The sequence below is a fragment of the Phaseolus vulgaris genome, chromosome 2 (genome assembly GCF_000499845.2).
Source record: "Phaseolus vulgaris cultivar G19833 chromosome 2, P. vulgaris v2.0, whole genome shotgun sequence".
NCBI classification, from domain to species: domain Eukaryota; kingdom Viridiplantae; phylum Streptophyta; class Magnoliopsida; order Fabales; family Fabaceae; genus Phaseolus; species Phaseolus vulgaris.
In genome coordinates, this window is record NC_023758.2 from 678,592 (window position 1) to 697,595 (window position 19,004).

Sequence of the window (19,004 nt, forward strand, 5' to 3'; positions counted from 1 at the left end):
GTTCCCACTGTTTTTGCCCAAAGGAAATGTTAAAAGTGGTCCTTTACAGCTTCACTCATCATGCAAACTTTTACAAAGATTAAGTAAATACTAAAACATTTTACTAAACAATACTTACCTGGTTAATATGGATAACATGAAAGGTAGATCAATTAACGTGAACTTTTGTACTTTAATTAAACATAGTCTTAGATTAAGTTTTAGACACACTAGGATGTTTTCTTTGCCATTGTTTTTGTTCTTCACCTGTGAAGCTCGGATACGGTCAAATCGAGCTGTTTGCGCTTCCGACACGCCGGCGACGCGGATACGCGACGGGTGCGTGCACGACACGGTGTCGGACGCAGCTGTATGGGCCAGATACGGCCTTCTTTCAGGACACGTCGGAGGAGACGCATTCCACTCCTTGGACACGCCGGAGATACGCGGTTCACTCTGTAAACCCTTATTTCACAGAAAATCTTAACTAAAATCTCAAATAAAATCATAAAATCTTAAACAAATCATTTAAATAAAAATATATATAAAAATATTAAAAAAATCCAAAAATAATTTATACATAACCCTGTGTCCTATAATTTTCAATTTAACCGTATTTTCATATCTGTATCAGTGTCGTATCCATAGCCGGATGAGTCTGGGCTTCATAGTTCTTCACATCTCCTCCTACATATGCTATTACTCACTCACTCTCTCTCTCTCCACTTTCACTTTCAGAGTAACAAGTTGTCAGGCTGTGTTTGCCCCACTTGGGAGTTGGGGACGCTATTTAGTTTCGTTTTTTTGGTGAGAGTGTCTCAACTCTTTCTTCTTCTTTATCGCTACTTTCAAGTTGCTTCATGCATGGCTCCCTAAGGGAAAGAAAACTTATCGTTTGACTGTTACGTTATCCTGTCTGCAAATTTAGTTGCTTTCACAATCTGCTTCATAAGAGGTTTTCTCTCTTGCTCTGATTCTGCTGCTATAATGCCAAATTATAGTTCATTTTCCAAGCTTTTTTATGCCATCTTTATGCTTCATGTGCATGACTTTACAGGATTTCTTTTTCAGGTGTTCAAATGGGGGGAGAAAGAGTTTTATTCTCTAAGTAGAGTTTGGTAAAGATAATATTTTTGAGATAATGCCCGTTCCGCTTGCCCCCTACCCTCCACCACCTCCATATACGCCTCCACCAAATGGTATCTTTGCTTACTCTACTCTTTCTTTCTTTGCTCATTCATGTTGGAGGTAGAATGATAACACACTTGATTACTACTTACATAAAAATCAAAAACTCCAATTTTTGCTTCTGATGGTTAATGGAAGAAACGAGTTATTGTTTTCACGACCAAGTCCTTTAGAATGATTCGCATATATAAAATAGAAATGCTCAATTCACTCAAAGGAGGAAAAGGAGAAAGAAATTTCGTTTCCCAAATGGTGGATTGAACATGAAGATGTGTTTAGTAAAATTCCTTTGAGACTTTTAATTTGTTTGTAATGTGTTGATTGGAGATAATTTGTTAGAATTTAGATGTCTTTTTCACGTACAGTTCTGTATTCTAGTCCAATTTCTCTTCTCACCAGGCTTGCCATTTGAAAAATTGGACCTGTATTAATGGCAGTATGAATGCTAGAACATTTATTGCAATGGCAAGAAAGAGAAAAGGAGAAAAAGAAATTGGACTAAGAATAATTTGTCATTTATTTGATACATGCAAATAATTTATGTCAAAACCTTCCTTGGTAACTAGGTGCGCAGAGTCAAGTTGTATGTTCTGGGTGTAGAAACCTTCTGCTTTATCCAGTTGGAGCCACCTCAGTGTGCTGTGCTGTTTGCAATGCAGTCACAACTGTGCCACCTCCTGGTACGGTGCACTTTCTCTCTCTAATTCTTGTTATTTGGGAAGTTCAACTTGTTACTATTCCAATTTTTTCAATCTACCAAATATAAGTAAGATGAAATCATAAGAACTTGTTGCATTTGCACAGAAATGGCCCAGTTAGTATGTGGAGGCTGCCACACTCTCCTCATGTTCATCCGTGGAGCCACAAATGTCCAATGCTCTTGTTGTCACACAGTCAATCTAGCTTTGGAAGGTATTGAACCACAAATCACCAGATGAACTTTAAAAAATAATTTTTTTAAGCGTTTGTGTGTTTTGTATACATATTCATGTTTATATATGGACAGAGTTTCTTTAGTGTGGTAAGTTATTATTATTTGAGTCATTACTTTGTGTGTATGAAAATTGTAACAGCAAATCAGGTGGCACATGTCAACTGTGGGAACTGTGAGATGCTACTCAGGTACCAATATGGAGCAAGATCCGTGAAATGTGCCATTTGCAGTTTTGTAACATCAGTTGGGGTCAGTACAATCTCTTCTTTACATACTACGAAGATTTCTGCTAACATGACTCCCAAATTGATATGAAATGATCCTTATAAATGTATTTTTATTAGAGAGAAGGTGTATTTTTGTTATGCATTCTTCCTTTCTTAGCAACTTAGTGCAAGTACTAAATAAATGTCATACCTGAACGTGAAAAAGGTCCTTTGTATATAGGGGTAGAATAATTTGAACTGCATTCTTCTATGCATCTTGCTTACACTGTTGTTAATGAATGATGCAGACCTCAACAATCACCACCTCAGAGCAGAAATTCAGCACCTAAATGGCTGAATCTATCTTTAAAATTCCTTACAGACACCACGACCTTGGCTTTAATTGTCACATCTCATCATCCTTGAGGAATAACAAGTGCATATGTGATATCAGAGAAAAATCTCCTCAAATGTATAGAACTAATTTTCCCTTGAGTGAAATAATTAAATAATTTTGGTATCATTGGTGTACCATGTACTGCTTTAGTTGTAAGCAGTGTAAGCCACTAAAAGAATCGATATCGCCCCCAACAGTGTCAATGTCAGTGCAGTTTTAAAAGTTCTCCAATATCAAAGGCATTGTCTTCCTTAAAGCTATTTGGAATAACTATTTGTGATAAGATTATTGATTCTGAGTGCTTTAGAAATTTGGCATCTTTAGACAAGGTTTATCTTCCTTTGCTGATATTTGGTTTATGAAGTTGAAGCAGAATCAAACACATCATTTATTTCTTTCATACAAGAATTTAGTGTCTTTTGAATCAACCAAAGGTCCAAATACACCTAAAGTGATATCAGAAAATTTTAATATATAAGTTTGGTGAAAACCTTAACTTATAAATACAAGACAAACTCATGAAATGTTGCACCCTATTCAATGTATTCTCTCTAACATTTATTTTAATGTATTTTTTGTTTGAATAAGATTTATAACAGATTATAATTCATGAATTGAAGTTATTGGAGAGTAGTGGTGGACCCATGGCAGAATTCAAGGGATGAAGATGCACCCACTATTTTTTCACCTCCTACTTTTGTAAAAACTTTTTTAGCCGTTGTCAAATTTCGTGATAAAATGACCAACTTTTTTATGTTTCCTTTCCTTTAACACTCATTAGGTATTTTGCTGCTTTATTTAGTTTGACATCTCAGTTCTTTTTTCAGTTTCCTGCACTTAATTTCTATACTTATATCTTTATTTTCACATATACAATCCTGAATCTGTCACTAAAACAGAGTAAAGTTTCTACTAGAAATACAGAAAGATGCCTACAAATATATATATAAAAAGAGAGGTTTGAAAGGAAAGATGTGCTATGAGCTCATACAAGTCAGCAACATGACCAACATCTTTTTATCTCTGAATCGCAACATAGTCACCCTTTTTGGAAGACTAACTCAAGAAACGTGCTTTTGGTTATTCAACTTGAAGCTTTCTGAGATAGCAAAAACCGATGAATGTGAATACTGATATAGACATCTCTTAAGTTAATATTGCCCCGTGTTCTTCAACAGCCTTGAATATGTCACTGCTCACTGGGCTTAATATATGTGTTCCACTCAATTTAAAATGTCACAGTCAATGAAAATTAGTCTTTGGTAAGTATAAGACGTGCATCATAAGGTAGTTGTCTCTTCACTATTTCTCGTGTCTTGCTACACAAGATAACAAAAGTGCTTCTGACTCTGGCTGCTGCAAAGCAGTGTCTTCTGTTTTGGATTAGATTTGGTTTAGATCAGAAATGAGTGTTCCTCTCTGCTTTATTTTCATTGATGGAACAATCATTTTTCAAACTCGAAGGTAGAAATCTAATTCCATTAGTCTGTTTAATTGGTACAGGGTTAGTGAACTAAAAATTGGATCCTTCATATCATTGCTTCACCAATGCCAAACTTCAACTTGAGTTTTGACTTTGCTCTACTTGAATTCCATAAAAAAAATGTCTGTAAATTTCAATTATCATTTTATTTGTCTTTGCTCTACTAGAACTTCACCATCACATGCCTCTATTTATTTATCTTTTTGAACAGGGAATTTCAATAAGGTAATTTTTATAGAAAATTTGAAATCCTTTATAAAAAACATATATGGTTTGGTTAAGGAATTTTTAAATAAATTAAAATTTTAGAATTTGAGGAGAGAAATTAAATTGCTTAAAATAATTTAAATTTCTACTCAAATGAGAATTTGAAATTTTTTTCATATTATTAAATTTGTTTTTTTTTTTTATACTTTCTTCCTAACATGATTATAGTCGGGTCGCTAACTTGACTAATATTAAGACATATTTAAGATGATTAATTTTTTTAATGATTGTTTTGTTTATGTTGTAGAGGAGGGTTATTTCACTCCTGATATTATTTAAGATTTTTTCGATTAATGTCGATAAGACTATTTTTTTATGTGAATTAAATTTTTTAAGTTAATGCTTGTCATGATTATAATTTTTTTTTATGTTTGTAGTGTTTATTTTTTATCATTGATACTAATGTTATTTTTTTTTAAATAGTTTATTAGGATTATTTTTATAATGTTAATTTTGGAAATTTTTTAAATATTAACTAAGAGTTACTTTTGCTAATGTAGACTAGCGTGATTTTTCAGTCAACATCAATCGAAAATTAGAAGAAGAAAAAACTCTAACAAACACCGTCATAAAAATAATCTCAATCAGATTAATCTAAACAATTATTGTTGATATCAATAGAAAATAATCTCAATCTATAGAGAGAAAACTTTGTCAATGTTAGTAAAAAAAATATTTACAAACTTTGATAAAAAAAACAACATTAAGCAATATCAACTAGAAAAATCATAAATATTAATTTTTTAATTATTAACAATTGTTTGATATTTAAATTTTAGTGATAATTAAAAATACTTTCTCCAAAAAAAGTAAAGTAATAAATTTAAATTGTCTAATTTAAAATAAAATATTTTAAAAATGAAAAAATTTAAAATGAGATAATTTTTTGCAAAACAAATAAAGAAAAAAGAAAATAATGAGAATAAAAACCACGAACCACTTTGAAACTCATGTTTCCACCTCCATGGTTCCTTCCTACACCTTCATATAATTTAAAAAGTCAAATATACCCTTAGCAGTAGACCAAATTAATTTGGACACCTCTTTCATTATTTTAAATACAATCTGATAGTTGAAATTGAATTCGAGATTCTATATCAGATTTTACAAATTAGATTCTATATCAGATTTCACAAGATTGTTTTTATCATTTAAAACCAGCTTCTACGATCTAATTGTAAAAGCCGATATCTAAACAAAAAAAATTGAATTCCAAAATGACAAGTGGAGAACCTTGTCTTCAAACAGCCACCTCGAGCAGAAGTGCTGAACAACAGATAACTAATCTTTATGATTGCAACTTTTCTCGAACTAAATTTCATTTTATTAATTTAATAAGCATGGCAAACAGTTTAAGCATTAGCTAATAGTAGCCAGAAAGGAATAGCAAGTACAAACTTTCACAACGAACTATTAAATGCGTCCACTTTTTTTAAAGTTCAGAATTTTAAAACCAGTAGATCTACAAACCTGACAGTCTGTAATATAGCTTGGACATGAGATTTGGAAGTTAAATTTGTTGGGTGATATTACCTAACTTCCTTAAATTGTGCATTTAACTCCCACACACATATTCATAGCTAGTGAAAGATAGCTAAAAAGCAAAAAGGAATCATCAAGTAAAGCCCAGTTAAAATGTTAGTGTTTAACTACAGATTCCACAGTATGCACAACTAAACAGAAAAAGGCCAAACCAATCAATACTGACCAATGTTTACTACAATCTGCCCTGGTGTTCCACACAATGAGGAATAATTTTCCCATCTAATAGGATCTGTTTGTTCACTCTTACTGCCTTAGTCCCATTCTTCACTTTAAACCTTGCCTGTGTTTTATGATGATCATCTGCAAGTCCTTCTGGCATCGTTGACGACACCTCATCAAGGAATTCATCTGCCACATCTCCATCTTCGTCCATCCTAAGACGCTTAGCATACCAACCCAGACCCTGATGAAGAGAAACACAACAGCCAGAAATATTAAACACCTGCTGGCAGTAAATTACTAGACAAAGGAAAATTTATCTGACCATGATACTTCCTGACTTAATTACTAGGCAATGGAGACAACAAAATGTAAAAGGCACAAGCATAAGGTCATGAATGCCCATATTCCTAGTTTGCAACTATATTTGCTCTCCCCTCTTTCATCTATCATTGATTGGAGTCTTGTGCCTTAAATTCAATATCTCGTACATACATAGTACGTCTAAATGTTGTGAATGTAAAAACAAAAGCTATTCGGCACCAAAAAGGCTGCTATGACAATTCCCAATCATGAAACAAGGACAAGATTCACTGATTATGAGCAGAACAGATTAGATAACTACTTTTGAAACAAGACATGGTACAAAGCAAACTGTCTAAGAATTTGCCATTACCAATTTCAGTTTTAAATAATCCCCTCCTCATACTCCCCTTTGTGTTTGGGTTGAAGAATGTTAAGTACATCCATTCATGTACTCAAGTGAGGGAAATTGACAGGAGATTTAAATTTTAATACTATACATAGATGAACTAATTCCAGTGGATTATGATAAGAATCACCCCTCCTTCAGTGGTAGGACACCTCCAACCTGATTTTGCCATGTTAAAGTCAGTTCAAATAAAAGCCAAATGTTGTCAATTTCATTCTTATGCTTACAAAAATGTTCAGCATCCCCCAAGCTGCTAGAAAGAAGATTGATCCTCAGTAAGCAGAATGAAGCAAGAAAATAAAGACAAAAACAGTATCCACATTGGCACTGCAACATTCCAAAGTCAAACCAATCTACTATTTTCCTGATGAAATCAAATATCTACGACTTGGATAACATCCTCTCAAAATAACTGAAATAATGATACCACATCCAGAACTCGAATTTCAGCTTTGGCAGTAGGAAGTCCAAGAGAAAACAAAGGTCTGCATTATCTTTCCCAAACACAAATATTATAAGATACTCCTTTCAATCTCAAATATAAGAAAAAAATGTTTTTGATAGTTGGATTTAAGTACAAGCAAATTTCAAATATACCTATCTCTAAAATGTCTTCCTTTTAATTGAGATTTTATTTTTCTTAAGAAGTGGACTTTAACCTTAACTCAACTTTACAAAATCGGCGTGTAACATAAAGTTTGCATCCACTTATATATTATGAAATGTTTTTATCTCTATTCGATTTGGGATCTCAAACACACGACCTCACGCCAAGACCAATCAACTCATAGATGGGACTATATATTTATAGATTGTCCGATTGAAACTCAATAAACAAACTCACAATTATATACTGTGAAATGTTTTTATCTCTATTTGATGTGAGATCTCCAACACACGACCTCACACCAAAACCAGTCGGATAGAAACTCAATAGACAAACTCATATTAGGATAAACTCTAAATAAATCTAATACTATATTAAGAAGTGAACTTTAAACTTAAATCAATCATACAAAATCGGGTTTAACTCAATCTTACAAGTCAAGGGGTTTGCAAAATGTCTTTATTTCTAGTGGATATCAGATCTACAACCATTCCAGTGACTCTTATCTTTATTTAGTTTAGGAAAAATGTCTATTTTTCAAATGAAATTAGAACAATTAACTAAACTGATTAACTTTTTTTGTATTCAAAGCCCAAGGGAAGTACTATTTAAAAATAATTATCCATTGGAGTTCCAATCGAAAAAAGGGTTCCATTGTTGCGTACGTACATACACAAGTACTCTACACAGGAACTATAGACTCGTGTTATTTACAATCCTAATAATAAAATTTTAAACAATGATTAAAAAACATTATTAGCATCTGCACAGTCCCAACAATTCACAAGGGCCTTGATGTCCCAAATACACAAAAGTAAGCACACAAGTTTGCTATTTTCCTTTATCATATCCGTGCATTCATGCTAGATTTAATCCCTTTTCTGTAAAGCTCAATTGTGTAGAAAAAAGGTCAAAATTTACAAATGGGGTATAAGATCGAAGCAATTGTGGTGTCGCTAACATGAAATGAATTTTTAGGTTTCCCAAAATTTAAATGCATGGTTATAAAACCCAACAGAATTGGAACGCTGAGAGAGGAAGGACCTGAAGTCCGCCGTCGCCGGACGTAGAGGGAGTGAGAACGGGTGCTAGGTGGTGGCGATCGACGACGACCTGGGCAGGGACGCTAAAGCCTTTACGAGGACCGGTTTCTCTGACTCGATGCGGTGTCGTACGGGGATGGACGTCGTGTTCATCGGCGGCGGCATCCTTGGAATCGTGATCGTGGTTTCCAAGCCCTAGAAATCCAGCAATCTTTCGGAACAGTCCCATGACTCAGGGTATAAAAAAAAACGTGGTGTTCGTTTCAGCAGGTAAAGGACCCCTCTGCGCTGCACGCTTTTGCTTGCACTTTGCAGCTGCAGTTATTGCTCACAAAATGAGATACCATGGGACGCTATATACAACAACCAACCAATCCTTCACTTTCTACGCTGCATCCCTTCATCTTCCATTCTATTTGCTTTTCATATTTTATTATTCTATTTTACAGTTACATTTTATTCTTTTTCTCGAGTAATATTATGTGATAATGATCTAGATTATCGAATTAAAACTCTATTATATAATTGTATCTAAGCTTTTACTTCATTAAATGTTATTTTTACATTTTAATTAATCTTCTATGATTTTATATTTTTTCATTATTTTTGTTCAATTTTTTATTATTATTACCCCCGGGATTGTTTGTACTATGTTGTAAAATAAAATTATCTAACTATTATATTATATTCGAATACTAATTGAGCATATATATAATCTCATTCCTTCAATATATAATTTGCATGATGAATGGAGTTTGAGAGGATAATTTTTCATGGGTAGGCATATTTCATCAATATATTACTAGGATAAAAGAAAATAAGAATATACTAACCATTACTTTTCCTTGCCTTCTTCTATTAATATCTATAAATAATGTATAATATAAGGTTATAGATGTGGTTTTACTATCAAATTAAAATGATAATCAATCTAGATTGTCTAATTAGTGTTATATTGTCTAATATCAAAGAGATGACAATATAAATAATGTTACATGATTTCAAGTCGTTTTCCAACGAATCTAATAGTGAAATCTATCTATTTTACACAATGTCAAACTTAATTAAATAAGTGTCAATCAAATTTAAGAGCCTTCTTAGCAAAACAAATGTCCACTATATTCAGTATCTTCAACGTCTACTCGTGATATGTTTATCTTCTACCTTTTGAATTAAGCAAACAAAAGATTGATTAAAACTAATCGAATTAATCAAGAACTCCAATCAAAAAAAAGAATTGAATTATCAACAAGCGTTCAAAAACAACTCTTTGGACAGAAACCAAATTTCAAAAAGGCGGTAATGCACAATCTGTTACAGAGAATTTAAGAACAAAACTTTATTGAACTGGAACCTCAAAATTCATTGCGAAATCACAAGAGAATCAACCCCAAGGAGTTTAGCCTTCCATACATAGGCAAAACAAAAAGGATTACAACGAAAAAAAACTTTATGTTGTGGTTTTTGAATGTCAGTGTCAAACTTTGAATTCCTTCTTGGAACTTGTATATTTTTATAGGTTTCTCTACTCCAAAGATCTTGAAAAAATATTATGGTTCATATTTTGTTAACAGATTCTCAGTTTCCAAGTTTCCAGAATTCTTGGATTTTATTTCCAGTTTTATCACGGTTCTGTTTATTCGTATTTTGAAAAGATTTGCTTCCAAATTTTTTTTTTGAGATATTATAAATTTTATTCTCCTATTTTTCTCCTTATATTTTGTTTTTTATTTTGATTCAAAGAAGCAACTTGGGCTTTTGCATATTGGACTCATTCATAGTGGTAAAGGCTTTCTTCAAACCGTCAATCCTGAGAAATATTAGATCGTCTACCCTAAAAACACATAATTAAGAGAAATAACAGCTAAAGCCCAAATAAATCCAATTAGATTAATTTTAATTAAGACAATGGATTTATTCTTGATTACATTCCAATAATTTATTTATAAAGCTATTAAGAATACTCTCACACTTATCCTTTTGCACTCCTCGGCAAAACACTTTATAGACTCACAATAAAACTAGGGGTGGCAATGCGGGTTGGCCTACCCCGCACTTGACCCACAAAAGGCCCGCCCCACATAGAATTTGCGGGTTGATTTTTCTAGCCCGCCCCGCATAAGGATTGGCCCGCGAGCCAACCCGCATAAATTTATTTATTTATTTAAAATAATTTTTTAAATAAAATAATTGATTTTTTTTATTTGGATGCATTAGGTAAATGGTTTCATAATATTATTTTCATGAGACATGCGTAGTAAGATGTTATTAAAAAATCCAGAATGTAAAATATGAGGCTTCGTAAAGAAAATATGGGCGTGCAGAACAAAATTTATGCATTTTAAAGTTATGCGAGTTATGCGGACCAATCCGTCATGTCCCGCACTTGGCCTGCACGGGCTGCGGGTTATGCGGGACGGGCCTAAACGAACCAACAGATTGAAATAAGCAATCCGCCCCGCGTTTTTTTCAGCGGGTCGCAGGTCGGCCCGCACGGCTTGCCTCACTTTGCCACCCCTAAATAAAACAAAGGATTACAGTGCAAATAAAAGACAAAAATTACAGTAGATTTTAGGAATGCTTAACATCAAGCATGTTATAATTTCAAGAAATCAAATAATCAAGACAAATGTTAATCGAAATTTCTATATTTTAATACACAAACAGTAATTAAAATCAAATGATAAATCAAGAATGACATAACTTTCACAAGACGCTTCCTAATGCTCAAGTGTTTAGGTTTGTATTTATACTTAGCACTCATGTAGAAAAATATTATCATATGCTTAGTAAGACTCTAATATTCACAATAGTTGAAAAAATTGCAATCAAAGATCAAAAGAACTTCATAATGGATATAATGGGGTAAAGGTAAGTAAAATGGGTTTAAAAACCATAGATTTTTATTCAACAAATCAACAAAAGAAAATAGAAACTAAAAATACAAATCAACAAAAGATAAATCCTAAAGTATCATTCTCCTTCCACACTTAAATTTCACATTGTCCTCAATGTAAAAGTAAACAAATAAATATGTTTGGTAAAAGTGGGAAAAGAAGAACTCCATCGTCAAGCTTGAAGGAAAGGAAGAACTGCAACAAAACTCCTCAACAATCTCCTCTACAATAAAGACCAAGGACATTCATATAATGTAGCACATAGAAGATGTTTGTTAAAAAATCTAGCCAAGGCATACAAAACCTTGTTGTAGCAGTGAATTATGAAGGACATCTGTTATGAAGAGCCTTATGCAGTATAATGGGACTGGCATGGGTCAGGAGGACGAATGTAGGGAGGGTAGAGATGGTTCCATGAGTGGGGGGGTAGTGTGTTAAGAATAAATGAAAGAGAGAGGTTATACAGTGTAGACAGTCTAATGAGTTTTCTTATATGGGACTGTCTAGGGGTGGCTGTGAGTGGGTGTTGATGGAATTTGATCATTTAATGTTACGCTCAGGTGGTAGTGAAGATGGTTGGTGGGATGATAATGGTAGGTTTGACTAGAATGTCTAGCTATTATAAACGGTTTGGTTGGCGAAGGTTATGGAGAGAGAGGTATGTCATGAGGTGGTGGTGGTTGCGCAGGAGGGCGTCTAATGCTTAGAGAGACTTCAGTATCTTGCAATGATCTCTGCTAGTGTATGAAAATATGCATTACAACTATTACAACAATCATTAGATGATATAAACTCGTCTATTTCAGCATTTGTACAATCAATTGGATTAGAAAAACTAAAATCTTCAAGAAACGCAAACACATTTTCATCCTCAATGTTAATATGATATACACAATGATTCTTAATATAATGTTTCATAACGTCTAGTGTCTCCTGATTAAGAAGTTCCAACTCCATCAGTGGTGACTAGACAATAGATGGTAACGGTTCAAAGATCTTAGCAACCTGCAAATCAACTAGGTCAGCATTAAAAATAGTTGTTATGGATGCATCTATGCACTCTGGATCGTTAGACGATACTGGTGTAGTAATACCAACATCTTTAGTGAAAATGACATCTTCAGACGATATGCATTTGTTAATCTCAACACATGCTTGATAGATGAATGAACCAATACATGAATCACTAGTAAAAGTATTAGTAGAATATGATAATTCAAATTTTGTTGAATATTCAAGTAAATTATCATCCTTTAAAACCTGTAAGTTTGTCAATGCAAAGAACATAGTGATTATGGACTGGTTGTTCTACAATGTTTAGGACAATGGTAGACACTTCAAGGTTAGACATTACATTTAAATAAATGCTTGCACATGCATATGTATTAACAAAATCCTCCTTGACTTGAGCAATCATATGCACTTCGGGAGTGTCTTCAAAGGCATAAACATGATTAATAATAACATTAAGTTCATCAACATAATCATTAACTTTAGACAATTCATCCATAATTGTTATTATGACATTTTTTGGAAGATAGTTTATACTTGGGTAAGGGTTTATACTTAAGTGAACAAAATAGAAACTAGAGGCATGGAAGAATTAGTCTCAAAAGATATATCAGAATCACAAGAATAGTCTGTATCAAATTTTGAGAAATTTGCTAAATCTAAATTAGGATCATGAAGTGAATTCAACCTTTGCTTAACAATATCTTTAGCCTAACTAGCCAATTGACCAATTCTCTCTTCTAGTTCTAAAGACTAACCTATATGCTTTTGTTGATATTTCATTGTATTTACCATTAATTGTTTCACAAACTCCTCTAAAGATGATTTTTCAAAACAAGGAGGAGTAATGTCAAGTTGCACAAATTGTTGAAAGGGTGGTTGGCTTTGCTCATATTCATCATAATATTATGGCTCATAATAGTATTGACAATATGGCTCATAAGGCTGCTGTAAATTTAGCACATAAAATTGTTGGGAATATGACTTACAAGATTGTTGTGGCTACTAAAAGTAAGGTTCATTCTATTACAAAGGATGCTCATAAAACTGTGAAGATTGCTACAAATATGATTCACAATGCCTCTCATAGTTGTACTCTTGATCATGATGAGATGAAGAATAGTTTCTAGATGAAAAATAGTTTTAATTTATATCAATTTCAGAATAAAAAAAATTAGAAGAAATATGTCATGAAAAACATTTAAACGTTCTATCAATAGATCAACTATTTAGAAAATATATTTCCTTTTTTTATATTGATGTGATCAGTCAGAAAACTGAAAAACTATACAATTAGAATGTAAAAACAAAGTTAGATATGTAGAAGAAGAAAAATTATGCAGATACATAAAAAAAATATGCAAATAAAGAAGAAAAATGATGATCAAATTCAAATTGGATTCCTTAACAATGGCGCCAAATTTGATAGTTGTCATTTTGCTGTCAAATTAAAATGGTATTCAGCGTAGACCATCTAACTAGTGTTAGGACATCTAATACCAAAGAGATTATTATATAGATAAGGTCAGATGACCCAAAGTTGTCTTCCAACGAATCCAATAGAGAAATTAGTCAAACAATGTTCATAATCTATCTATAAGCAATATTTTTCAATCTTGTGTGCACAAAAAAAAAAGAGTCCAAGAAGAAAGAACAATATTCCATGATGAAGAACATCTATCACATATAAATACTCAGAAAAAGGCTTCAAACTTCATCAAAATTCAATTAATATTTGAAATTTCAAATTTGAATTTCAAATTTGATTACCTTGTTTATGTAACTGTTTTTTCTTCCCGAATTCTCAGATTATGCAGCAGCCCAAAAACACTTCATTTTTTGCTTGCATTACCTTCTTTGGGTGCTATGTGATTATGATGCAAAATCTTTCGAAAACACTGTCAATTGAAACCGTAATTGCTCCATTAAATTAAATAAAATAACATAAACAGATGAAAACAAAAATACACTTTCAACCGTGAATAGACATGAAAAAAAGAAAATGGATTTCGAAATGATACCAATGAGACGAAGAGATCACAATACAAACGAAAAAATAAGATGAAAATTTCACAATACAAATGAAAAAGCTGATAGAAATGGCTTTAACAATCTGAACAGTTTTGATATAAATGTAAACAAAACGGATAAAAAAAACATTAAAAAATGCAAAACCAAAAAAATGAGATGAAGATTTCACAATACATATGGAAAAACGGATAAAAATGGAGCTAACAATCTGAACATAAATTATATAAATGCAAACAAAACTTAACAAAAAACATTAAAAAACCACAAAACGAAAAAAAAATGAGATGAATATTTCACAATACAAATGGAAAAAATGAGAAAAAATGGAGCTAACAATCTAAACAAAAATCATATAAATGTAAACAAAATTGAACAGAGGATTACCTTCTTTAGGTGCTATGTGATTCTTATGCAAAATTTTCAGCAAAAACATAATTGAAACCCTAATTGCTCATTAAACTAAATCAATAAATAAATGAGATGAAGATTTCACAATATAAATGGAAAAAGGAAGAAAAATGGAGCAAACAATATGAACAAAAATGATATATAGATACATCTCAAACGAAGGATAAACACTTAATCCCAAAAAATAATGAAAAACAAAATGCAGAAAACGAAAAAATTGCAATGAACATTTCACAATATAGATAGAATAACTGACAAAAAATGGAGCAAATAGAATTGATAAAATGAGATTAAGGTATAAAAAATTAGTTGGTCCATAAAAAATGAGAAGAAGAAAAGCGAAATCAAAACAATAAAGACATTAAATGAGAACTATAAAAAAAAAAACAAATGTGCAGTGGTTCTTCTGAGAGAAGCAAGAGAGTGTTTGAGAGGTATTAGGATTTTGAAGTGAGTAAAATTGGACCTTTAATAAGTGTCACGTGTCTTCATAGGAATCACCCACGTGTCGATACTTCATTGGTTGTTATTTGCTATTTTGGATATTAACTTTTTGATATATTTTTTCAAAATTTTCTTTGATTGACACGTGTCAAAAAATTTGTCTTTGAAGTGGTTAGAATTTGTATTGTTTATTGATTTATTGATTGATATTGATTTTTTATTTATTGATAAGTTAATTATGATCAAATATCTAGATTGGAAGACAAATCAATGTACGAGCAACAAAGACAGCAAAGCCTTCATCTCAAAGTTGAGGAAGGATGCAATGAAAAAGGCCCACGTGGTGAATCATACATAAAATAAGTTACATATCTCAACAACAAACTTGAAAGCGCAAGCTCCATTAGCATTGCTGCTGACAACTAGCATTGCTGCTGACAACAATCACGATGTAAACATTGCTGATCTTCACGTAAAACAAAGAGCAGTCACCAATCTCCTCACAGGACTGAATTTGAATGCGTAAACAACAGAAATAGTTCGCTTTGATTTTAATTCGTGGTATTCATTGTATACAAGTGGGTTGTATATAAGTGGGTTGTATATAAAGTCTTTCATTGTATATAAGTGGGTGTAAACCTCAAATTTCATTATCTCTTTTTTATTTGTAATTAGGGTTCATCAGAACTTCTCTTTCCCGTTTCAAGTCTATCCTAATGAGAAAAAAAGAGAAAAGAAATAGATATTACCCAACATCGTCCCAGTAGAGGCGATTGATGAGAACGTTACCGCGGAGGTTCAAGAAGTATATGGCGGAAGCAGCCACCAACATCTCCGATCCGGCGTATCAGCTTCCAAATTCTCCGACGAAAAGCTTTCGAAGAAGAGGAACTAACGGAGAAGATCTGAGACTAGGACCAGCAGCAAGGCAACACTTCAACCGTGTTCAACAATGTTCTTTTACAGCACGTGCATCTCCCGTGAGTTTGTTAGGGAACTGATATCTTTTATTTAATTCTAAAAAAAATACAATCATGCTATAAACGTGCTTCAATTCTACTGTTTCGCGTGAAAAATCTATGTAGTTGGCATAAAAAAATGTTTATTTCGTGAAAATTTAACTAAATCATTAATTTAATTCTTTTATTATTTGTTTGTTTAATTTAATTTCTTTATTATTAAAATTTTGAGTTTAGTCTCGAATTTTTTTAAATTACTCCAACGCTATCTTTTTTATCCTGACAAATTAATATTGTTAATAAATAATTATTGATATTTTTTATTTATTTATACGTAACCAGCGAAAGTTGTTGTGTTGTGAGTTTGTACTAAAAAATAAGTTATTACTAGTAAATATTTAATTATAAAAAAATTATGTTAATGATATATTGAAAAATAAAATTTTAATGATCTTATAGAATAGCTAGTAGTAATGATATAGGAGATATTGAAAAATAAGTAAACGTATTTGCAAAAAAGGTTACAATGTGATTATTTATGATATATTAAGAAAATAAGTCAAATAAAGATGTAGTAGGAAAGTTAATTACGTAGAAGTCTTGGTTATATACTTCCAGGTAATTTTAGAAAAATATATGTACATCAAATAATTAAAATTTTAATATATATATATATATACACTGATATTATCGAAAAATAAGGCGTTAAATTTATAATATATTTTAATTTATCTTCTCTGTTTGTTTTATTTATAATATATTAAAAATAAAATTCGAATAAAATACTATTAATAAAGTTTATACTATACTCAATTTATGTGTGAATGAAAAAATAATTATGATGTTCTCAATCACAAAATTAAAATAAATAAATAACGAAAAAAACTATAGTAACTTTTTTAATAGTTATGGTTATAAAAAAATTCAATCATCATTAAAAATATTTTATAGTGTGTTTAATTTACAAATTAATTAAACAACCCACAATAAAAATTGTTGTTAAATAAATATTATATATAAATTATTTTTTAGTTTTATATTGGTTAAAATTTTGATGTAGATTCTATCGATATAGAAGGAAAGTGACATGTGTTTTACACTGATTTCTAACTAATGTAAGATATACATAAAATAAAATACAACGGTTATATATACTAACGGATGTAATATTCGATGTAAAATGAATTAGAATTAACCGAAGTAATATCTAATATAAAATAAATGAATTAGAAATAGTCAATGTGAAAGACAATTTAAATTAGTTGGGATCTTAAATCAATGTAATATATTCACTTTGTGCGAAAATAAAAAAAAAATTGTAACATATTATATTAGTCGAATCCTAACCAATGTAATATGTTGTAGTTTTTATTAAAATTTGTTGATTTTGTGTTTTTCTCAACTTATAGTTGTAAATATACTTTACGCAATATGCCAAATTGTTAACTATGTTTCAATGTTGATTCAGCATAATGAATATCAAAATTTATTTAATTAAAGCACACGGACATTTCAATGTAAAAACATAACTAAACAAATCATAACTCTTAATAAAAACTAAAGTAACAATTTGAAATAAAAATATCTAAGTAATCAACGTAATTTAAATTAAAGTTAGTATTAAATCTCAAACAATAAACTAAGATAGATTCACCCGATGCAATAAATGACATAATACACTCGTTTATTGCGAGCATAATAGTCAAAATATGAATTTTTAAAATTAAAAATAGACATTGTCAATCGAATTCAATACCAATACATTTAACGTAACAATTAATAATATAAAATTACAACAAATATCAATCAAATTATATTCATATTTCATTTAAACTTTTAATTCTAGTTTGTATTCCATTAAAATTTAAATCCTGTTTTACATATTAATGTAATTAAAAATAATTACAAATTTTTTACTAACATTAATTTAATTAATGTTCTACTATCATCTAAAACATAAATTTTAATTTCATCTTAAATTTTAATATAAATTCATTTTTTTCAAATAATAATTTTAATTTTATTATTAATATTAAATTTAAAATTTCTTAAAATATATATAAAAAAAATTTACATTGTAACATTGACATCTTCGTATATAGTGAGATTACGGGACATAATGGTGGTGCCCTCTCTATGGGATTTTAGGATTGAATGACACGCTAGGCATGATCTCACTGCAATTACGAAGTGTGATGGTATCCTACAACAATAACTTTGTGAAAGAATGAGGGACCAATGTACAAATGATGATTGTTCGCGAACGATGATGAATAACAAACAATGACGAAGAGTGAATGATATCAACATAGAGCAAACGACGACGACACATAACGTATTACATCAGTTATAAGACGAAACAAAAAAACATAAAGTAAAAAGGGACACATGTAACGAAAAGGTGAGGAAGAATATGATATAAAAGCATAATACATTAGTTGTGTTTGTATTAGACTATATTACTTTTGTATATATTATATTTGTTCCCTTTATAATTAATGTGATAGGTATCTCAAACATTTCACTTTACATTGGTTTTGATATAAATAATGTAATAATTGATGTGATCTTCCTCTAATACATGTTGATTCATGTCGATAACAATTAGGTTGATGTTTTGCTTTGACATCGTTGTCGATGTAAAGTCGAGTGCATGCTGGTTCGTGTTGAGAACATTCAGGCCGATGTCATATCTAGATTGATGTTTTGTTTAAACATTGTTGTTGATGTAAAG

The 19,004-nt window shown here is 31.1% G+C and overlaps 2 protein-coding genes across 2 annotated transcripts; one reads left to right on the forward strand and one right to left on the reverse strand.

Annotated features, from left to right (window-relative positions):
* Positions 1–736: 736 nt before the first annotated feature.
* On the forward strand, positions 737–3,032 carry LOC137809994 (protein LOL1-like). Its single transcript, XM_068611092.1, has 6 exons — positions 737–934; positions 1,051–1,178; positions 1,734–1,847; positions 1,972–2,079; positions 2,241–2,350; positions 2,616–3,032. Exons 2-6 carry the CDS (start codon positions 1,121–1,123, stop codon positions 2,655–2,657), a joined length of 432 nt encoding a protein of 143 aa, XP_068467193.1. The 5' UTR covers positions 737–934; positions 1,051–1,120; the 3' UTR covers positions 2,658–3,032.
* A 2,924-nt stretch (positions 3,033–5,956) lies between these two features.
* Positions 5,957–8,928, reverse strand: LOC137809992 (uncharacterized). The gene is made up of 2 exons (XM_068611091.1): positions 8,522–8,928; positions 5,957–6,402 (listed from the first exon to the last, which is right to left on the reverse strand). Exons 1-2 carry the CDS (start codon positions 8,747–8,749, stop codon positions 6,172–6,174), a joined length of 459 nt encoding a protein of 152 aa, XP_068467192.1. The 5' UTR covers positions 8,750–8,928; the 3' UTR covers positions 5,957–6,171.
* Between the last annotated feature and the right edge of the window lie 10,076 nt (positions 8,929–19,004).